General features: G+C 44.2%; 1 protein-coding gene across 2 annotated transcripts in view; it reads left to right on the top strand.

Annotated features, from left to right (window-relative positions):
* The window catches only part of SHISA5 (shisa family member 5), a 327,160-nt gene that overhangs the window by 100,437 nt on the left and 205,615 nt on the right, over positions 1-21,108 (top strand). For both annotated transcript variants that reach the window (XM_078661377.1, XM_078661376.1), the window contains exon 2: positions 12,345-12,516. In XM_078661377.1, coding sequence (XP_078517503.1) covers positions 12,345-12,516 — 172 coding nt within the window. The remainder of the gene's footprint in view (positions 1-12,344; positions 12,517-21,108) is intronic.

A 21,108-nucleotide genomic window follows, 5' to 3' on the forward strand; every position in this document is an offset into this window, starting at 1 on the left:
ATATGTTACTGCCGCATTTACTTTGGCCTGGTAGATGTTTTTTATTGGTAGTAATGGTCTTGCGCCCAGTTTTTGGGCAAAGGATTTAGCGGCCGAGGTACTTCCCTCCATTACGTCTGAGTCATGTTTCCTTGTGCAACGCCAAAATTGTTGCCTTTTGCTTGGAGAATTTATCCTTTCATATTAAGCATTGAGAGCTTGAATGATTTGCCTGTAATGAAGCCCTTGTCTACCTGTAATGGAGATCTCCACTCGCTCCCTCACTCAGTTTCCCTACTCTGGTTGAGTCTCACCCACAATAACTAAATTGAACTAGAAGCTCCGATCTCTGGATTGCCATAGGTGCCCATATATTGGGGTAGGCAATTTATATCTCCAGCCAGAGATGTAAATCAACTCTAGTTCGTGTTTTAAAGAAGCAAATTAACATTGTCAAATCTACAAGCGTGTTGGCCCCACCCCCACCGGGCTGCCAAGACCCTGAACTTCCAGAGCACAGTTATTGCGTCAATCCAAGCTGTTTCACTTCTGAAGTGTCAGGAGTTTCCTGGTGCGCCACTCAACTCACACTCACTGACTTGCATCTCTTATGTAGAAGCCCGCATCGTCTTCACTTGTTATATTACTTTCTCTTTGTCTTCAGCCACACAACGGCTTTTCAGAATCGTCCATCATCCTTATATCTCACTGTGTGCCAGATAACGACCAATATCATTTTGACAGGTGGAGTGATTACGTGCTCCTTTCACTTATTTCTCTTTTTTAGCTTTAGAATTTTGGGGGCTTCTTTTAGGGATCAGACTCTTGTTTTCTTTTCCATGAGAACAATATGCTGAAGGGGTGGCCCCATTAGTAGGAGATTTGAGGCTCTCAGAGAAAGTCTGTAATCGGTCAAAGCCCCTCTATTTCCACAAGGTGATTACCAAGAGGTTTTTAAATAGACACGTTTCAAGTGCATAAATGTCTGTGAAGCAAAACGGTCAAGGTTAGATGAATATCAGTAAAGAATAGGCATAGAACATAAGAACATACATAATTGCATTAGTTCCTTTTCAGTGTGTCTTTCTTTCCTATTACATTGGTCATACATACACAGAGCAAAAGAGAAGAAACAATATTTGAAAGAAGTGCAATCTGATAGAGAGAAGCCACATTTCAAGATGCTGCCTCACAGTGGTGTAAGATATAATGGCAAAAGGGACTTCAAAAAAAACCTAGTGCAACGAAACTGGGATTTCAAAATCCTGTAGCTTGTGATGAAATGCACCCTGTGCCGAGGGCGGCTAATGAATCAAGATGAGCTGAGAAAGAAGCAGGGCAAGAGGTTTGAAAGGAGTAACAGTGGGATTACCAATGGTACCACAACTCAATACTTTTTAGGTCTCGCCTAGGCAGTGCGCATGCGCTGCTCTAGGAGAGGGCCTTTAGGAATCAGTCTCCACTTTTTAAGCACTCGTGCTTGTGGCGGCATCTACCTTGCGGTAGCGAGCAGCGGCGCAGCCACGTTACAAACAGATGGCACCGGCACGCCGCTGCTCGCTCCCGCAAGGTGGATGCCGCCACAAGCACGAGTGCTTGAAAAGTGCAGACTGCTTGTCAGGCTGTGCTCTCCTACTCCCCAGCTGCGCGTGCCTTCCCTTGTTCGAATGTTGTTACTTGCTACCTCCTCCAGGGTCTGTATCCACTCTGGAGTCATGCACCTTCTCCAGCCACGCCCACACGTCCATCGTGAGCTCTCCTACAATGGCTCCTCTTAGTAAACTCCGAGTCCCGCTTGCTTTACCTGAAGATGGGCATTTTTTTTAAACATTTTATATATGGGCGAGATCACGCCAAGTATTAGGTCCTGGGCCGGTGTGATGTTACTGTCTGCGCTCGTTCACTTGAGCCAGTCTCTGCCCTCGTGCTGCTGCTTGAGCGGTCCCATTTCCTGCCAACGCCTTACACAAAGCTCACAAAGTTTACACCGAAATAACTCCACCACCAAGTCCACATAAAACTTTCACTTGAATAAGCGGTTCTCGCTGCAGAATACATCCTGCTGTGTGTGGGTTTTAGAAGGAACCAAATCTGCGTCAACTCACGGGGTTAGCTAACTCGAGAAAATATGCACCTTTGGGCTGTGGCTCTCCAGAAGGAAGAGTACTGACACTTCCCAGGAGCATAAAGGTACTCTAAATAATAAGTACCTGCACATTTATATTTCCATTTAAAGCCCTGTGTTTGAAGGTTTGCCAGCAAAACGCCTTTTAGTATATCGTCGTCCATCCAACTTTTTTTTTTAATCGATATTGCATATTTAGAAAAATAATAGTGTCTTATGCTAACACTAATGACATCTTTCTCATTTCTTCCCCTTTTAGATATGTGCTTAGTTTCTTTGACCTCCTTTGAAATAATAGTCAGTGCAGACTGTCATGTTTATTTTTATTAGTCACAACCACTCTCTCAACATCCATATGTTGACACTGGTAGTTATTTTTGTGCAATATGCCAGCAATTTCCTCATTGGTAACAGAAATGCATCATTTAAGAAGAAGTAACCAGAAGTGGATTTGCTGATCTGTCTCTTTGCGCACGCACACATCTGCGAGGATCGGACAATTTGCAGGATGAAAGAGATAACGAGTGTGCAGATCATATCAGTGCTGATCGCGGAAACATGTCCCACTTAGGAACAAAAAGAGACAACACCCTTCCAACGCACACCCTACACCGTGTAATGTGTTACTAGTGTAGGCAAGTGCTCCAGTGTCCCATATTGGAGTAATAAGAGCTATATACATGACAGTATCATGAATGGGAAATTAGGCTTGTGAATCTACTTCCCATTTTCACCGGAAGCACAAGCCTCAAGGCCCCTTGAAGCAAGCTAGTGGTTCCTTTGACAGATGCTGAAGATGGAGGGAGTTGCGCAGGCTGATCCGGGTGTGAAGGGCTCGCTGCTCATGCATTATGCTGGGGAGGAGATTCAAAAACTATTCCAGACCCTGATAAAAACAAGAGGGAGTGATGACTTTGATGTGGTGATGTGCAAACTTAACGCTTTGTGATGCATCAAGTTCAGTTAAAAAAGGGTGAATGCATGACTATTTCCCCATGCAAAGGCTAAGAGGAACATAAGCACTGGTACAGAAGTCATTACAGGTAAGAAGGAAGCTCTAATTGTAAATGGATGCTAATCCTCTGTCCTTCACCGGTTAATACTAAGAGAATCACAAATTGACCTTAATGCTACCCCGCCCATGTGAAATGCACAAACTGTCACATGCTCAAGCCTCCAAGATGGAAGTGGTTTGCCTTACATGCAGGGCTCGAGTCGGGGGTACACGCAGGTACACGGCATCCCCCCACTCTTTTCACAGGATGGACGCTGTCCACCCTGCCAAGAAGTTTGGCCCCGCAGAAATATGCTGAACTTGTCCCGGTGGGACTCGTTCAGCAGCACCTGCACATTGCCTGCTTTCCATTCCCAGCAGCAACGTGCAGGCAGCGAGGGAGCCTTTTTTAGGTCTTGCCTATGCTCTAGGAGTTGACCTTTAGAAATCTATCCGCTCTTTTCAAGCACTCGTACTTGTGGTGGCTTCCACCTTGCGGGAGCAAGCAGCGGCGCGCAGGGGCCATCTGTTTGTAATTAGCAAGGCCACGCTTGTTTACATTTGCCTAGGATTTTCCTGCTTCTTTAAGTACAGCGTTACAGCAATCAAATGATGGACTGAATGCTGACAATACAAACATTCTCCCCAGTCAAAAGATCTGGGTTAAATCCATAGTTCTTTTGCCCACTACGCCACCACAGTTTGGATCCAGCCATATGCAAATCCGCCTTGACCCTGTGCCCCATGGGAACAGTCCAGACCGAACTGCCAGGCCAGGTCCTCCCTCGACCGAAAAAAATCATCCTGGGACCGGTTTCAGAGTTTGTCACCCTTCTTCAGCCTTTAATTACAGCGGCATGCAGGTGCCATCTGTTAGTTCATCACACCACACTCCTGACTCACTTTCTCCTCTGATCCTATAGTGCTTGTTTCTGCTGTGTTCACGTACATTTCTTGCTCTCTGTGCATTGCAGCATAATCATACCCCGACCATGCGTTTTACGTACAGTGGGCGGTTTTATTGCGTCATCGTAGGGGGGAGTTGCCCAATATTTTTTTATTTGTACGTAAGAAGCATTCACCTTCACTTACAGGGAGTAGAAGTCTACATCTGTTCATGCCTTGGTACGTAAGACTCAGCTTCTAGAAGGCTACGCATGCCCGCTCTTCACTGACACACTTCCATGGGTCCTCTTTGCAGCGGGCACGGGAACCAGCCGACCGGCATGGTAAGACACTGTTTACCTTGGTGGTTCCCCAGCGCCAGTTAGGACATCGGTCTGTGGTTAAGCTCTGCTGTTTCTGCAAGCCCTCGCATGTTGGGGACTTCATAGAGTTACAGGACATTCTTTTTTTCACAACAGATTTTATTGAATAATCAAGCAAGACAATGAGTGTGGTACCCCACAGTCAGGAGAAACCACCACGCAGATGAAGACATCACATAAAACAGGATTGGAATCTGAGTCAAACATATTGCAATCGCTTTTAAGCAACCTACCCCCACCCATTCCCATCCCCAACACCCAACCGCCCTCAACCAATCCCACCCCGCAATCCCTCCCTAACCCCATGCACATGCGGTTACAGGACATTCTTGGCAGCCAATAACCATGCTTGTCCCTAGTTTGTGCACTGCCAGTAGTCTCAGAGTATGCAGCTCCTCCAACACTGACTGCTTCCCACATTTGCTCTGTTAATAAGAGCAGCCCCTCTCCCATTGCTCTCATTATCAGCATCATGTCCACTGAATGTGTCGATAGAGTTGTTAGGGCCTTTGTAATTAGTTGCAGACTATACTTTGAGGGGTAATGCTCTTGTGTGGACCACAGGCTTGAAGGACTACAACTCACAAGTGTTCTCATAGCCAATGGCAAACCCTGGTTAACTTATTTATTTATGCATTTTTATATAGCGCGAAAGTTACCGGAAGGAGTCAGAGCGCTTTACAATAGAACCAGTTACATTACATAAGGACTTCGGAGTAAATGTAAATGTAGTTGAGCTTATATAGCGCACAGCTACCCGCAGTGGGTTTCCCGGCGCTTGCTTAGGGAACCCGTCCTGGTATTCCCCTGTGAGATATCAGGGTATCCACAAGGTGAAAGTCGGGCATCCCGCCGCGAGGGGCCGTTGTGGAGATTAAGCAAGCTATTGCCCAGAGTCGCAGAGTGTGAACCCGTGAGTCGAGGAGGCACCGGGGCGAGAATTGTCGAGTCCGTGGAATTTTTAGCCCAAGACCCGCCGAGGCGGGGAATTGAACCCTGGTCCAGGTCCGATCTCAGCTTCCGGGTCTGCTGCCTCTAACCCCTGAGCCACACTTCTCCACATGAATTACATAAAATATACAAACAGATAAAGTCCAAATTCACATAAGAGTGGTAGTAAGCACATACGTCTACTTCTTCTTGTATGAACTCAAGGGCACTTTTAAGAGAACCGGATGGTCACATATTAATAGTTTTTTGGTAGGCAGAAGGCATTGCTCACATCTGCAGAGCGATAAATAGGGTACATTCTGTCAGAGTGACATGAGAAGCCACAGCTGAACAGTCCTGTGTAGAGCAAACTACAACCCCCCCCCCCCCAACAACCCATCTCACCGCTTGACCAACCTTATGTAACACTTGATGTGTTTGTGGACATACATGAAAAGATTGGTTATCAACTTAAATATGCAGCCGTCGATAAAAAAAATCTCAGTATTTACTGAAAAAAATGTGTGTGCAATTTTTGTGCTTCTGATTTCTTTCCCTCCCACTTCCTCAAAAGAGATCCCTCCCCGGTCTTCAACTTGATGACCATTGGGACACTGCTGATGCCTTCTGGGCATGGCATGATGGCCTTTTCAAAAGGCTGTGCCCCTTTCATTATTTCTACATGGCAAGGTGGCTGCTGCAGGCCCTCTCATCCTGTTGCACCAGTAAGTATATGTCCTTGGGAGCGAGCTGCTTCGCCGCCCCACTGCTTTCTCGCCGTGCGAGAAGGCAGAAACAAATAGTAGAGAACTACCATTTGTTTCTGCCTTCTCACACGGCGAGAAAGGAAGTTCCTGCTTTTTTTCAGTGGGAGGGGTTACTCGAGGGCAGGGGGGAGTGGTTTTCCCCACTGTTGTTAATACTGTCTGTTTGGCAGCCTGAGAGGCTGTCCAAACAGACAGTATTAACTGTATTCATAACAGCGGGGAAAGCCGCTCCCCCCTGCCCTCGGGTAACCCCTCCCACTCTCCCTGTTCTATGTATGCTTCAGCATACAGAGAAATCACGTGGTGTTGAGGCAGCCGGCCGAACCAATCACAGCGCTGTGCTGTGGTGGAGCCGGAGGGGAGGAGGCTGCCTGGCTTCCTGCATGACGAGTCTGATGACGAATTCAAGAACAGGACGGCGGCGGGGGTCGGAGCTAACTTGAAGGCGGGAAGCAGGAAGGTAAGCTAAGTAGTTACGTTTATTAACCCACTTTGCTGCTGTTAGAGCAAATATGTCTTCCTTTCCACATGAAGCGGGAGGCCCCTCTCCGTTTCCTGCCCTTTGATGCTCACTTTCCCTCCGTGTCCCTTCGAGTCAGACCGACATTATCTGTGCCTCAGTCTTGTATGGCTTTGTGTTTGTGCTGCACTCGGCAGTTCCTGTGTTTGCGGCACTCCTATCTCTTTTTCCGGCCGCGGTCCTCCGGGATGACCAGTGGGAATAGATACTGTCATCATCACGCCCCGCCACTTTCAAATGTCACCAGCCGCGACTGCGGCACACCACCCAGCATTATATGCTGTATAGCTAAGCACTTATAAGGTCCCAAATGCGAGACCTATTGGTTATGCCAGTGCTTGTTTTCATGCATTTAGAATTTATTCTGTTGAATTATTAATCAAACAACGATATTGCAAATGTTTACTGTCAGTAATATCACTTGGTGTTTTATGCTGTGTATTTTTGAGAAAATGGCATGTTGATGCAAAGAAACTCCTGATTGTCTCTTTCTATTTAATCGTGAAAGGATCTGGATCATAATCAGGAGGGTTATCAGGGTAAAAGTTTGCACACCTTGAAGGGTTAGCTAAGGAAACAGTAAAAAGGTGGAGGTGAGTGTTATGAGACAGTAAGAGAAGCAGAAGAAGAGAAAATGCAGAGAGCAACATTTTGAGAAAGAAAGTTACCAAAGAGGAGTCTACCGTGCAGCAAGAGCTTGTGGGCAGGGCAGAGTGGCTCAGAGTAGAAGAAATACACTAGAGATAGAGTGGGCAGGTGTAGTAGAAAAAAAGGATGAACAGCATTTTGTTCGCATTCTAAACAACAAATTTCATAACAACGCGGTCATTACAACGACTGTGTTCGCATACCGTTACAACGCAAGTTGGGAGAACGACTTGCATTAGGGGAAAGGTGGTGTTGGATTTAAAATCCAACTCTTCCCTAGTGTCCGCCCAGACTGGAGTTGGAATAGTGAATTATACTATTCCAACATCCAGCGCCCCTTAAAAGCAAGTCGTTCTTCCGACTTGCATTGTAACAGTATGCGAAATAACAACCAGTCGTTGTAACGACCGCGTTGTCATGGGATGCGTTGTAAAAAAAGGCCTATATTCGAAAAAGAGAAGGAGACCAGGTTTTCTTGGTAGAAAGATCTGTTTTTAAAATTGGCAAAACTGCAATGTATTTTACTTCTGAAAAGGCATGTGTCTAGAAGGGTAACCTAAGGATGGGGATCTAAGTGATAATCTCAATACCCGTCTCACAAATGTGTTTATCTCAATGCTTCTAGCATAGAACCAAAAATGTCTTCTATAGTACAACCACTTTTTTATCGGTCTGGCTTGGCAGCTTGGCTGTCAGATTCAAAATTATTTTTATTTTGACCGCAGCCTATAAGCATCAGCGCGATTGCATACATAACTACCTTCTTATCCATTTCACATAAAAAATAATTAAAAGAGCTTACATCAATATACATACAAATTTAACAACGAATCAATTGATAAAAGGTCTCATACCACCCCCTAGTCCCGTGCATTTTATTTGGCAGCCCTTTTAGAGACTCCCCTATTGCAACTAAAAATCTCCCTATTGCACATTCAACATTTATCAGTAGACTGATGGCTTGATCCAGATTAATAATTGTATTGGTGCTAAAAACTGTCTTTAAAAACTCTTTCCGTTCATCTAAAAACCACAAACGTCTATTAAAATATGAAGCCCGCTTAATTTTACTTTCAGGTCCTCTGTTCTCATGCTGTTCCTTATGATGGCACGTAATTCCTGCTTGGGAATCAATTGCCCTTCCTTCCACCAATCTGGCGATAATGACAATTTAGCACGAATTTTCCTAGCATACATTTAACTTGAAGGGCCCAACACAGTTCACTTTACCTCTTTTTGTAGAGGTATGATATTTTAGAGTTAGCTTCCCCATTCAATCTCTGCCAAAAGTTTAGCGTAGTTGACATTCTTCCCTTAAGGCCTGTATCATTGTTGGCTGTGGGAGAGCCATGAGCCGTTTCATATATTTGCCTCCTCATGATTCCAGTTCAGTTTACCATCTAGGGATAGCACTTCCACCCCATACTGGAATTCTGGGTATAACATTGTATTAAAAGCCAGCAATATGGTGCGTAAGGACTTCAGTCCGTATTTCGGACTTAACTGTTTTAGGCCCCAGTTCAGGATAATGCTCATATGTGATCTCTCCAATTTAATTGGGTATCAAACCACATACCCTGATAATTAAATTTGCCGACCACATCAACTTTATTCCCGCCTAGGTCCCATTAAAAGGCCCCCTTTCCAAGTTGACTGCAAGTATTTTCTTTAAGCTACAATCATGGAAGATAACCAATTTCCTTTGGAGCCCCGACTGTCATATCCAATATCACCCAATTGTCAGCGTATATTAGACCAGAGAAATGGGTCCTGCCCATCTTTGAGCATAAGTCTCTGGCTTTGTGTAGTGTGTTTGGAAGGTCTGACCAGAAAAGAGAGAACAACAAAGGGGCCAGAACACAATCCTATCGTTGGACATACCTTATCTGGATTCCCTTTGATAAAGTCCCATATGCATCCAAGATCACTCGAGCCCACTTCTGGCTGTGCAGTTTTTGGATAAGCGAGAGCAGCACCATGTTGATGCCGAGACACCCTAGCATACCTCCACATCACCTGCTGTTCCCACATCTTCCAAATACACGTTAATTGGTCGTTGACTATGGTCTGGTCAGGTCACTCACGTCATGCTATTGGACTATTTTTTTGTATCCGTCTAAATCATTTGAAATGCATGCAGGGCATGCATGAAGGACTATTTTACTCCTCATAAGTACACTGAATCACCACACCTTCAGTTCTAATAAATGGGACAGTCCATTGTTTTATGAAGCATGCGATGTTCACCCACTCCTTTGTTTGACAAATGGGCTTAAGGCTCACAAGATGCTTTAACACTGCTTTGGCAATCATTGGACAAAAACATAAGCAGCGCCCTTGTAGGACAGTGCCTGAAACTGTTATTGAATGAACTCTTTCAGAAAGGGTTGGACTGAAATAAAGCGTTCGAAAGACCAAGTACCGTCTATAATCCAAATTGGCAAATTAGAAGTTCCTCATTGTAACAGGGTTTGATGACCGATATTTATTTGTGGGCATCACCTTAGTTCATTGTCTCTTCTGCCTGGATGAGGAGACTGGTTGGACATGAAACATGCTTTAGGTTGGTTAGTTCGGACTGAGAACTGTGGGTGCATAGCTAATGAGAAGGGGAAACAGCTGTGTGTCACGAGCTTGGTGTTTTATAAAAATAACCACTTGAGCTGGAATAAAATAAGCTTTGAACTTCAGTTCCTCTTTTTTTTAATTTAAAAAAATATTTTTATTAACAATGCTCATTTCATTTAACATGTCAGCAGTCCATTGGTCACATTTCATTAGACAAATAAGGAGAATACAATACACAGGATAATCACGGCCAGTCTTCAACAACACATCCATTCCAAGACCCATTACCCCAGACCACCCCCCCATTCCCCTATATCTTCTCCAGGGCCCCCATATCCGTTCCGCTTTTTAAATAAAATGTTGGTCTTTTGCCCTTGATTTCAATTGTCTGGTTATTACCTTCATCACAAGGGACTTCCATTTATGACAATAGTGGACAAACCACTCAGTGGACTCTAAGGAGATGCACACATTTGGCGTGTATTTGGTAATTCGTTACGCTGGTTCTGCATTGTTCTCTTCTTCAGTTGTTTATTTATAAAGGCTTTGTTCCGTCTTCCGAAGCCTCGCTGTCCTATGGTCCTCTATATAATTCAAGGCAAGTCCTGTGCTACGTATAACTCTCATTTGTTCCAGAATAGTGTAATGATAGTAGGAGGTGCTGTGCCCTGTGCTAATTCCTGCTGCAGGAGGGTGTCGATTTTTATTTTAACTCCTCAGCTGTCAGAGCCAAACGACCACTGATTTGCGCTTAAGACCTCTCACCAACCCAGCAGTAAAATACAGCAGGAAGTTAATTTACTGTTTGAAGCTAGAACCAAACTGATAATTGAATAAGATATGTTTAGGAAGAGTATATAAAATGTTGACATCTATTTACAAAACTCCAGGTGGGAATCGCTTTACAGATAGTATAGACTAATACATTAATAAGGTCAACATTTCCCTTGCTGGGGATCCTGGGGAGCGAGCCGCAAATTTTTGTTGCGAGGAATCTTGCAGTCCTTTGCCATCAGAAAGACGGGGGGGGGGGGGCTGGAGACCCTAGAGTCTTCACGTGGTGGCAAAAATCCTTAGAATTTAGCATCAAGGACAATATTGCCGCCTCTGGTTTAGCTGTTCTAAGATTTCTACTCACAGATATTGTTCAACAGCCGTAGTCACCCCTTCGTCCATGTACAGCTGGACAAAATGTCAGAATATGGATCATAGACTCAGTGTCCAATGAACAGATTCTACATGGGCGTTTTCCCTATTGCCTTTAAAATTTTCACATTCTGAAATGTATATTTAAGAAATTCATATTTGCTTGGCAGCTAACAAAAGCGAATAGATACAATTGATCATCTAAGACAATATAGAGAACCTTTATAAGCATCTTTTAATCTGCTTAGTTTTACTAAAGTCATTCTCAATGCCCTTCTGTTTTCTGAGTACATTCGCTTCTCTTCTGAGTTACTCTGTTCTTAAGATGACATTTCCAAGCATACCAGACATGCAATGCTCTACAAGTAATGCTCCCAATATGGTGTGATAGAGTAAGAATCCAGGTGATATGCAGAATGTTGTCAACAATGCCAAAGAACCATTTAGCTAAGTTGATCAGTCAAGTTACCTATTGATACCTGCACTGAAGCACAGTAAGTGTGCAAAATGTCACAACTCGATCTCAGAAGCCTAAATGTAAGAAGCTCCATTATTATTATATTTACCGTTGAAGACCATACCGCAGCACAGCAGAACCTTGGAATGTACGACAGCTCGCTGGGAAAGGGACAGGTTAAAGGGTCGGGGTAACCATCTCATTGATTGCTAAAAATACTACAACAATTAATAAATACTAAACAAAGATGTGCCCACCGAAGTGTTTGTTCCATAAATCATTGTACTGCATGCTATATGATTGCCAATAATAGAATACGTATACACATACACCTTTATTCATATGATATATTACATATAATTTAATGAACATGTTCTTTTTCCATGCAATATTTGATTAGTAAATCATTTGCCTTTTTTGGAGCTTGACACATTAAAGTGATTGTGTATCTAGGTTGAACTTTCTGTCAATATGGGAAATGTAAGGCAGAGTTCATCTTTGTTTCCAGTGATGGCCTGCTGAGTCTAATGGACATTTGTTGGATTCCGCCTCTGCTGTCTTTCACCTCTGGGTGATTTTTCTTTTTTGGTCTGACCTAGAGGCCTCTGTATCGCTAGGCTCATGCTTTACTGAACATTAATTTAAAAAACACATCCTTAATTTCGCACAGATGTGTTAACTCTACTGATATCAACTATTATCCTCTGCAATTGCAATTAAATACATGTCTCCCTATTATTACAAGCTAATAACATTTTAACTACATAAATCTAGCATTGGCATTGTTGAATTTTCGGTCCTTGTTGTTTTCCACACCTATGTTTCCTATTTACAAATTCTGCTTCAATCACTTGTTTGTGATTCATAAATTGTGTGGACTGAAATATGTGGTGGGAGATTAATTGCCTGGTGGACCCCAATGAAATCTTATCTTTTTTACAGGTGTTGCTGGCGATGATTGTGATGCGTACGTGGATTCTTACGGTCAGTGGCATAACAAGCAGTACTGTACCTTCTCTTACTGTTGTGGAACTTGCAATAACCGATATTGCTGCATGAACCCATTCGATAAGCTGGATGATGATCAGTTCATGTGTTCCGTGAACACTGCAAGGTACGTGAAGATATATAAAAATCACAAACCTGTCTTCAGGGTGAAAACTACTTTCTAAGGTTCCTTGTAATAAACATAGACATAAAAAAACATAGAATGCAAATACTTGGACTATACATGAAGAAATACCAGAGCATAAAAAATCCCTCCTTGAATGGACACCGGAAATAAGACACACTGGTCCTGCCAACAGGGAGCAATTACTAATAAAGTAGATGTTTTTCCTGCATATTAGCGGGTAGTCGAAATATCAAGTCTGCTTATATTGTTCCCATGTGCGTTACAGTAGAGGAGTTCACAAAGATCATTTTGTGACTAGTACTCCGAATACACTATCTTCAAACTGGACTTAGGTACATACAGAGATAAATAGAAGCAATCTTTTTTAGTATACAGAAGCTGAGCAGTCCTCGGATGCTAAAAGTTTCTAACATAAGTACAGTTGTTGCAATTGAGCATTACACAAAAATATATAAATGATACCATGCCATAAATTAACCACTGAAACCTAAAAAACAGAGAAGTTGTAGCTGCTAGCAACAGCTGAACGTGATATGCTGCTCGAGGGTAACTTTGGGTCCACTGGTGAGCAGGCTTCAGCATGATCTATGCTGTCTTCAGAACAGAAGATGGTGTGTGAAATTTACTCAAGTTGAACGATACTGCCTATTCGAGTTGTAATTGTATGTTTGAGGCATATGGGCTGCAGAGTGGTACATTTATGAATAGATCGCCATCTGGTGTTGGGCTCGCATGATTGCACTTGTTTTTCTCTTGGAGAAGTCTTTTGTCGTCACGAGACCGATGACTCCTCCTTTGGGTGCTAGTGCGCATGGGCATCGGCTTCATCCTTAGATTGTTTTTTCCGCCATCGGGTTCGGATGAAGATCGAAGCTCTCCGGATCGACTTCGACAAAAAAGTTATATTTCGGCGCGTATTCCCTTTCCAATTCGACGGTCTTGTTATCGAGCGCGAGTACATTTCCATTTCGACGCGCTTCGACTTCAACAACAAGATTTCCAACTTCTACGTCGACGAGACCGGGAGGCCTATCTCGACGTAGTCCAGCCCGGAGTCCACGGAAAGGGCTCCATTCAAAAAATGTCCAACGTGTGGTGCTAAGTTCCCACACAAGGACCTACACGAGGTGTGCAACCTCTGCTTATCCCCTGAACACGAATCCAGGGACTGTGAAGCCTGCGCGGCATTCTCCTCCAAGTCGACGATTAGAAACCGTCGAGCCCGAAGACACGAGGCGTCGAGAATGCAGTCAGAGGCAATCCCGGAGCTGTTCGAGGCCCAGCACCCCGAAGAGGAAGAAGAAGATGACGAGTCGGGGTCGGAAGCGGACGAGTCAGACGTCGAAGAAATCGTTGTTCATCAAACCGTGAGTGACGACGTCCCTTTACCAAAAAACCGACCCCGCTCGGTGTCGACCCCGCCTTCGAGCCCGGTCAGACACCCGAAAAAAGTTTCCGACGCCCCGCCTTCGGGCTCGGCAACGAAACCGAAACACTCGGCCTCCCACCATGTTGGATCCGAGAAACGGCCCACCTCGACATCGAAGCTCCATACAAAGGAAAGCTCGAAGTCGAAACATTCCATGTCGAAACCGAAACATGCTTCGACGTCGAAGACTTACTCGACACCGAAAATATCGGATTCAAATAAACTCTCGGTGCCGAAAACACAAATTGACAGTCAGAAGCAAAAGCACCTTTCGGAACCAAAAACTTCGGTACCGACACAGGAGCATCAGACAGATCCAAAACAAAAGACTTTGTTTATTGATCCACAAACTGGCAAGGTGGTGACAAAACTACCTAAAAAGAGGAAGAATGAACAGTTGGACGACAAAACTCCTCCTCCTAAAAAGAGAACAATGGGGACAAATACAACTCCTCCCCTTTCTCCACAGCCTAGAGACACACCCTCTTCTCCTCTTCCTCACACTCTGCCAGCTATTCCTTCTACACCACGCCCATCTACACCTCAAACAGATGTAGAAAGTGACATAGGAGAGGGGGAACATCCTAGGGATGATGAAGACACTGTCCCAGAGGACGCAGACCCATGGGAAGACTATAATGTAGTGTCAGATAATAACGACCCTGAACTGTATCCCTCAAAACCTTCACCACCTGACGATAATACAGGTTTTGCACAGTTAATTAATAGGGCAGCAAAATACCACAAGGTAGAATTACATGCGGAACCTCAAATAGAGGATTTCCTTTTAGAAACACTACCTGCTGCACAAAAAACATCAGGAACACTACCAATGCTTAAGGGTCTCCTCAATCACACATCAGAAATATTCAAAGACCCTGTGAGGGCTAGAGTATTAAACCCAAGAATTGATAAGAAATATAAGGCAGCCCCAAAGGACCCAATATTTATCAAGGGACAAATACCTCTGGACTCGCTAGTGGTCACAAACGCTCGTAAGAGAGCAAACTCATTAACCACAGGAGAAGCTCCTCCTCCTGACAAGGAGTCTAAGTTAATAGATGCCTCTGGCAAAAGAGTAGCATCCCAAGCGGTAAACAGCTGGCGCATAGCTAATACGCAAGCACTACTTGCACGTTATGACAGAGCTCATTATGATGAGTTAGAAAAACTCATTACACATCTCCCTAAAGAACATCAAAAGAAGGCAGATCAGCTCATACAAGAAGGGAAGATAACGAATACTTCCATTAAGTGCGCCTTAGACGCAGCAGACACTGCAGCAAGATCCATAAACACCAGTATCATGCTAAGAAGACATGCATGGCTCAGAGTCTCAGGGTTCAAACATGTAAATGTAAATGTAAATGTAGTTGAGCTTATATAGCGCACAGCTACCCGCAGTGGGTTTCCCGGCGCTTGCTTAGGGAACCCGTCCTGGTATTCCCCTGTGAGATATCAGGGTATCCACAAGGTGAAAGTCAGGCATCCCGCCGTGAGGGGCCGTTGTGGAGATTAAGCAAGCTATTGCCCAGAGTCGCAGAGTGTGAACCCGTGAGTCGAGGAGGCACCGGGGCGATCGAGTCCGTGGAATTTTTAGCCCAAGACCCGCCGAGGCGGGGAATTGAACCCTGGTCCAGGACCGATCTCAGCTTCCGGGTCTGCTGCCTCTAACCCCTGAGCCACACTTCTCCACATGAGGTACAAACATCCTTATTGAACCAGCTTTTTGATGAGAAAACACTTTTCGGCTCAGGCACAGATGAGGCGTTAGAAAAGATGAAGAAGGATACAGAAACGGCTAAGTCAATGGAAGCATTGCAACAGCCAACTCAAAGGGGTTCCTTTCGTAGGTCCACCTATAGAGGCGGATCAAAGAATACAGGCACAAGCCTGCAATCAACCTCTTTTACACCAACATCACCCAAAGGTAATTCTGGAGGCAGTTACAGAGGTAACAACAACAAGGGTAGAGGCCGCGGAAATAACAACAACCGCAACTCTCCTACCCCAAAACAGTGACTTCATACAGCTCCCCCCAGACCATATAACACCGGTCGGGGGACGCCTATCACAGTTCCTACCTGTCTGGGAAAACATCACATCAGACAGGTGGTTGAGACAAATTATCCAACATGGTTATTGGCTGGAACTCACAGCTACCCCACCAAACATCCCCCCCAAACAGCGTCCAATGAGTCAAGATCATCTAACACTGTTAAAACAGGAAGTACTATCACTATTAGAAAAGCATGCCATAGAGAAGGTTCCACAACGCCAACAGGGAACAGGAGTATAGTCTCTATACTTCCTAATTCCCAAAAAAGACGGGTCTCTAAGGCCAATACTAGACCTCAGACCTCTCAATGCATACATAAATTCGGAACATTTCCACATGGTCACGCTCCAACAAGTACTTCCTTTACTGAAGAAAGGGGACTTTCTTTCTACACTGGATCTAAAAGACGCTTACTTTCATATCCCAATTCACAAAGCCCACAGGAAATACCTTGGGTTTGTTGTAGAAGGACAACATTATCAATTCAAAGTCCTTCCATTTGAGGTCACAACAGCGCCAAGGGTGTTCACAAAATGCCTAGCAGTGGTTGCAGCTCACCTAAGAAGACAACAAATACATGTCTTCCCTTACTTGGACGACTGGCTAATAAAGGCCAAGTCACAAGAAGAATGTCTTCAAAACACACAAAAGACAATTCAGTTACTGCACCAGCTAGAGTTTACGGTGAACTACACAAAATCCCACCTGCAACCAAACAAAGTTCAGCAATATCTAGGGGCTACTATAGACACAGAGAAAGCCAAAGTATACCCCAATCCAGTCAGGATTCAAACAATGCTTACATTGATTCAATGATTTCAACCACAACACTCACTAACAGCGCGAGTGTTCATGTAGCTATTAGGGATGATGTCCTCCTGCATACTGCTAATACCATATGCCAGACTACAAATGCGTCCGCTGCAAGAATGCTTAGCAACACAGTGGAATCAGGCTCAAGGGCAGCTTACAGATCTGGTGTTGGTAGACGACCGCACACACCGCTCTCTGAAGTGGTGGAACACAACAAACACTTCCAAGGGGCGGTCGTTCCTAGAACCAATTCCACAGGTGATGCTAACAGCGGATGCATCGCTCACCGGATGGGGAGCGCAAATGGAGAAATATACAGTACAGGGAAGATGGAGTGTACAAGAAAAAAGACTGCACACCAATCATCTAGAACTACTAGCAGCGTTTCTAGCATTAAAAGCCTTTCAAATCCACATTCTCAACAAAGCAGTCCTGATCAGAACAGACAACATGACAGCAATGTATTATATTCAAAAACAGGGGGGACACACTCTCTCCAACTATCCAGACTAGCGCAGGAAATTTGGAGAGGGGCCATTCCTCAAAACATCTATCTATTAGCCAAACACCTACCAGGAGTTCAAAATCAGATAGCAGACATCTTAAGCAGACAGTCAGAACAAATACACGAATGGGAACTGCACAACCAAATACTGCAGCCATTCTTCCAAAGATGGGGGCAACCAGAGATAGATCTCTTTGCCACTCATCAGAGCGCAAAATGCCAAAGCTTTGCATCCAGGTACCCACACCACCTGTCGCAGGGTAATGCGTTATGGATAAATTGGTCCAACAAATTTGCATACGCTTTTCCCCCTCTCCCACTAATTCCATTAGTGGTTCGAAAACTGCAACAGCACTCAATGACCATGATACTAGTAGCACCCACGTGGGCACGACAGCCGTGTTTCACCACGCTCCTGCAACTCTCACAGGTGCCACACCAAAAATTAAGAATTTTACCCATGCACCTTACACAGAACCATGGAGAAATAATGCACCCAGATCCCAAACAACTGAACCTAGCGATCTGGCTCCAAACTGTATGGAGATCATTAAGCAAGCAAGACGTCCCACCACCTGAGCATGCTATGCAGCAAAGTGGAAAAGGGTTGCTGTATACATTACCAGTAACAACATCAACCCTCTGGACGCATCAACAAAAAATATTATTTGCTACTTACTACACTTACAGCAATGTAACCTTGCTTACACATCCATTAGAATACATCTTGCAGCTATAGCAGCGTACCTGCAAAACAGGCAGCATCTATCCCTGTTTAGAGTGCCAGCAATTAAAGCTTTCATGGAAGGCCTCAAAAGAGTCATTCCACCAAGATTACCACCTTCCCCGGTCTGGAATCTCAACATAGTACTCACCAGACTAATGGGACAACCTTTCGAACCTATGCATAGGTGTGAAATACAATTCCTTACATGGAAGGTGGCCTTCCTTATAGCCATTACCTCCCTCAGGAGAGTGAGTGAATTACAGGCATTGACAATACAAGAACCATTCCTACAGTTACACCAGAATAAAGTGGTTTTTAGAACAAACCCAAAGTTCTTGCCTAAAGTAATTTCAGCATTTCACATCAATCAACCAGTGGAACTACCAGTCTTTTTCCAAAAACCACAGACGGTAGCAGAAAGGGCCCTACATACATTAGATGTCAAAAGGGCAATATTGTACTACATAGAAAGAACAAAAAATTTCAGGAAAACCAAACAACTATTTGTAGCGTTTTCCCCAACACATAAAGGCAATCCTATATCTAAAGCTGGCACTGCCAGGTGGATTGTAAAATGTATACAAATATGTTACATAAAAGCAAAGAGAACATTAACTGTTCCTCCTAGAGCTCACTCTACACGCAAACTAGGGGCATCTATGGCATTCTTAGGAAACATTCCCCTAGATGACCTATGCAAGGCAGCAACTTGGTCTACACCACATACTTTCACAAAACACTACTGTGTTGATGTGCAAGCAACACAACAAGCCAGAGTGGGCCAAGCTGTACTAAAAACTTTATTTCAAACTGTTGCAACAGACACTGGTGACCACCGCTAGGGAGGTAACTGCTGTATAATCTATTCATAAATGTACTATCTGCAGCCCATATGCCTCGAACGGAATATGCTACTTACCAGTATGCATCTGTTCTTGGCATAGAGGGCTGCAGAGTGGTACATGCCCTCCCTGCCTCCCCGGAAACCTGTGTCTGTTCCAACATTATCTTATTTAGATACACTTACATGGGTATCTCTTTCTGTATTCTATTATACTACTCCATCTAACCCTACTATGGCAAAACAATCTAAGGATGGAGCCGATGCCCAGGCGCACTAGCACCCAAAGGAGGAGTCCTCGGTCTCGTGACGACAAAAGACTTCTTCAAGAGAAAAACAAGTGCAATCATCCGAGCCCAACACCAGATGGCGATCTATTCATAAATGTACCACTCTGCAGCCCTCTATGCCAAGAACAGATGCATACTGGTAAGTAGCATATTCCTTATATAGTAGTAGTAGTAAATATCTTTATTCGGCAAATTGATCACCATATTCCTTATATAGCTCTTACTACCCCTGATGTTGCGTTGAAGCGCTTTTCGTCAGCAGGGGGGAAATATAAATTGTTATGGGGAGTGGTGGAGATGTAGGCCTGTTAGTTGGATGAATAGAATAGAGGATGGATAGACGATGCAATAGTTTAAAAAGGAATATTTGGCAGTTCATGGTAGTAAAAGAGTTTTAGGAGGAGTCAGAGGGCCTGTGAGTTGAATGTAAAGGATGGATAGAGGAGGTAAGAGTTGGGAAAGAGTTGTTTGGGAGTTTACAGTAGCAAAGGACGTTTGGTATGAGAGTGGAGGTAGGGGATATTTTGGAAGAGGAATAGGATGAGTCAGAGTGGTAGTAACTGCAACTAAATGCACTGTGACTTAGAGTTGTTTTGGTCAGTAGTTGGGCCCTCATAAGCTAGGAGCAAAAATTACTATTAAAACGTGGTCCTCTTGCACAGCATTTTTATAACTATCACATTTCTTCCATGGGATTTCAATATTTATCTTCTTTCACTAGAAGTCATTGAAATGCAATAACCTGCAATGCAAAAGTTCACACTGAATACAAAGTTGGACTAAGGCAAAAGCAGCTTGAATTATCGAGATAAGACTTGTCTGATTATGATGGAGAAGGCTGGACTTAACTCTGTCTTGGGTGACCTACTAAAATGCTTGCATTGGGCCACTACAGTGTGGGTGCGTTATAATGTAAATGGAGATTGCACCTGTGCTTTTAATTTCAACAAGGGTGTAAGTTAGGGAGTAGTGGTTGGCAGGGAACGGGTTTGGAGTGGTGTTGGGTCGGGGGACAAAATAAAAAAATTAATTCCACTTGCCTCTTCAGCCAGCCGCATCCCTCCCCCACTTCTCCTGCGAGTCCAGGAAGCACACAGGCTCCCCAAAGTCAATCACAATGCTGCAATGCACTGTTGTGATTGGTTCCCCTAAGCTAATCACAGGCACTGCAATGCAGCTTTGTGATTGGTCTTAGTGCCGTGGTTTGGCGCTCAGAAGGGGACAGGGAGCCCACTAAGCTGTGCATTACAGCCTGGTGGGGAACATGCAACGTGTGCATGACTGTTTGGCTGTCCAAACCGCCATGCGCACTTGGAGTATGCAAACCACTCCTCCCTCTGTGCCATCAGCCCCGCCCTACCCGAACCCAGAACATACGAAAAATAAAATGATGATAACGTTATCATTTTATTTTTCCTGCTCTGAGAGTAGTGGGATGACGCTCCTCCGCCCTCGCCGAGGGGCTGCCCCTGAGGTCAGGGCTGCATATTAGCACCCTTCTTATTTCTTTTTTATATTAATGCCCTTGAGAAGGAGTTAGTGGAAATTGGAAAGATCTTCCCAGATTTGGTACCTGCGTAGTCTCGATTTTATTATACGCGGATGACGCAGTTTTAATTGCCCGTACAGCAAATGGCCTCTAGCTTTTGTTGGATAGTTTTAATGATTTTATGGGGGGACTCAACTTGAAAATGAATAATAAGAAGTCTTTTATTATGATAAGTAGTCCCAAGAATACGCACTCCCTTTCCTATATTTAGGGGTTTTGATATCTTAATCAGAGGAAGTGCATTTGGCAGAGGACTTACGGGGCTGGCGTTTGGGGCTACTCAACCTTCAAACAATGAAAAATCTATTTCTCTATTTACTCGCCGTGACAAGGAGTGCGGCTACTTTTATTATTCATT

This window comes from Lissotriton helveticus, chromosome 9, assembly GCF_964261635.1.
Source record: "Lissotriton helveticus chromosome 9, aLisHel1.1, whole genome shotgun sequence".
Classification (NCBI taxonomy): domain Eukaryota; kingdom Metazoa; phylum Chordata; class Amphibia; order Caudata; family Salamandridae; genus Lissotriton; species Lissotriton helveticus.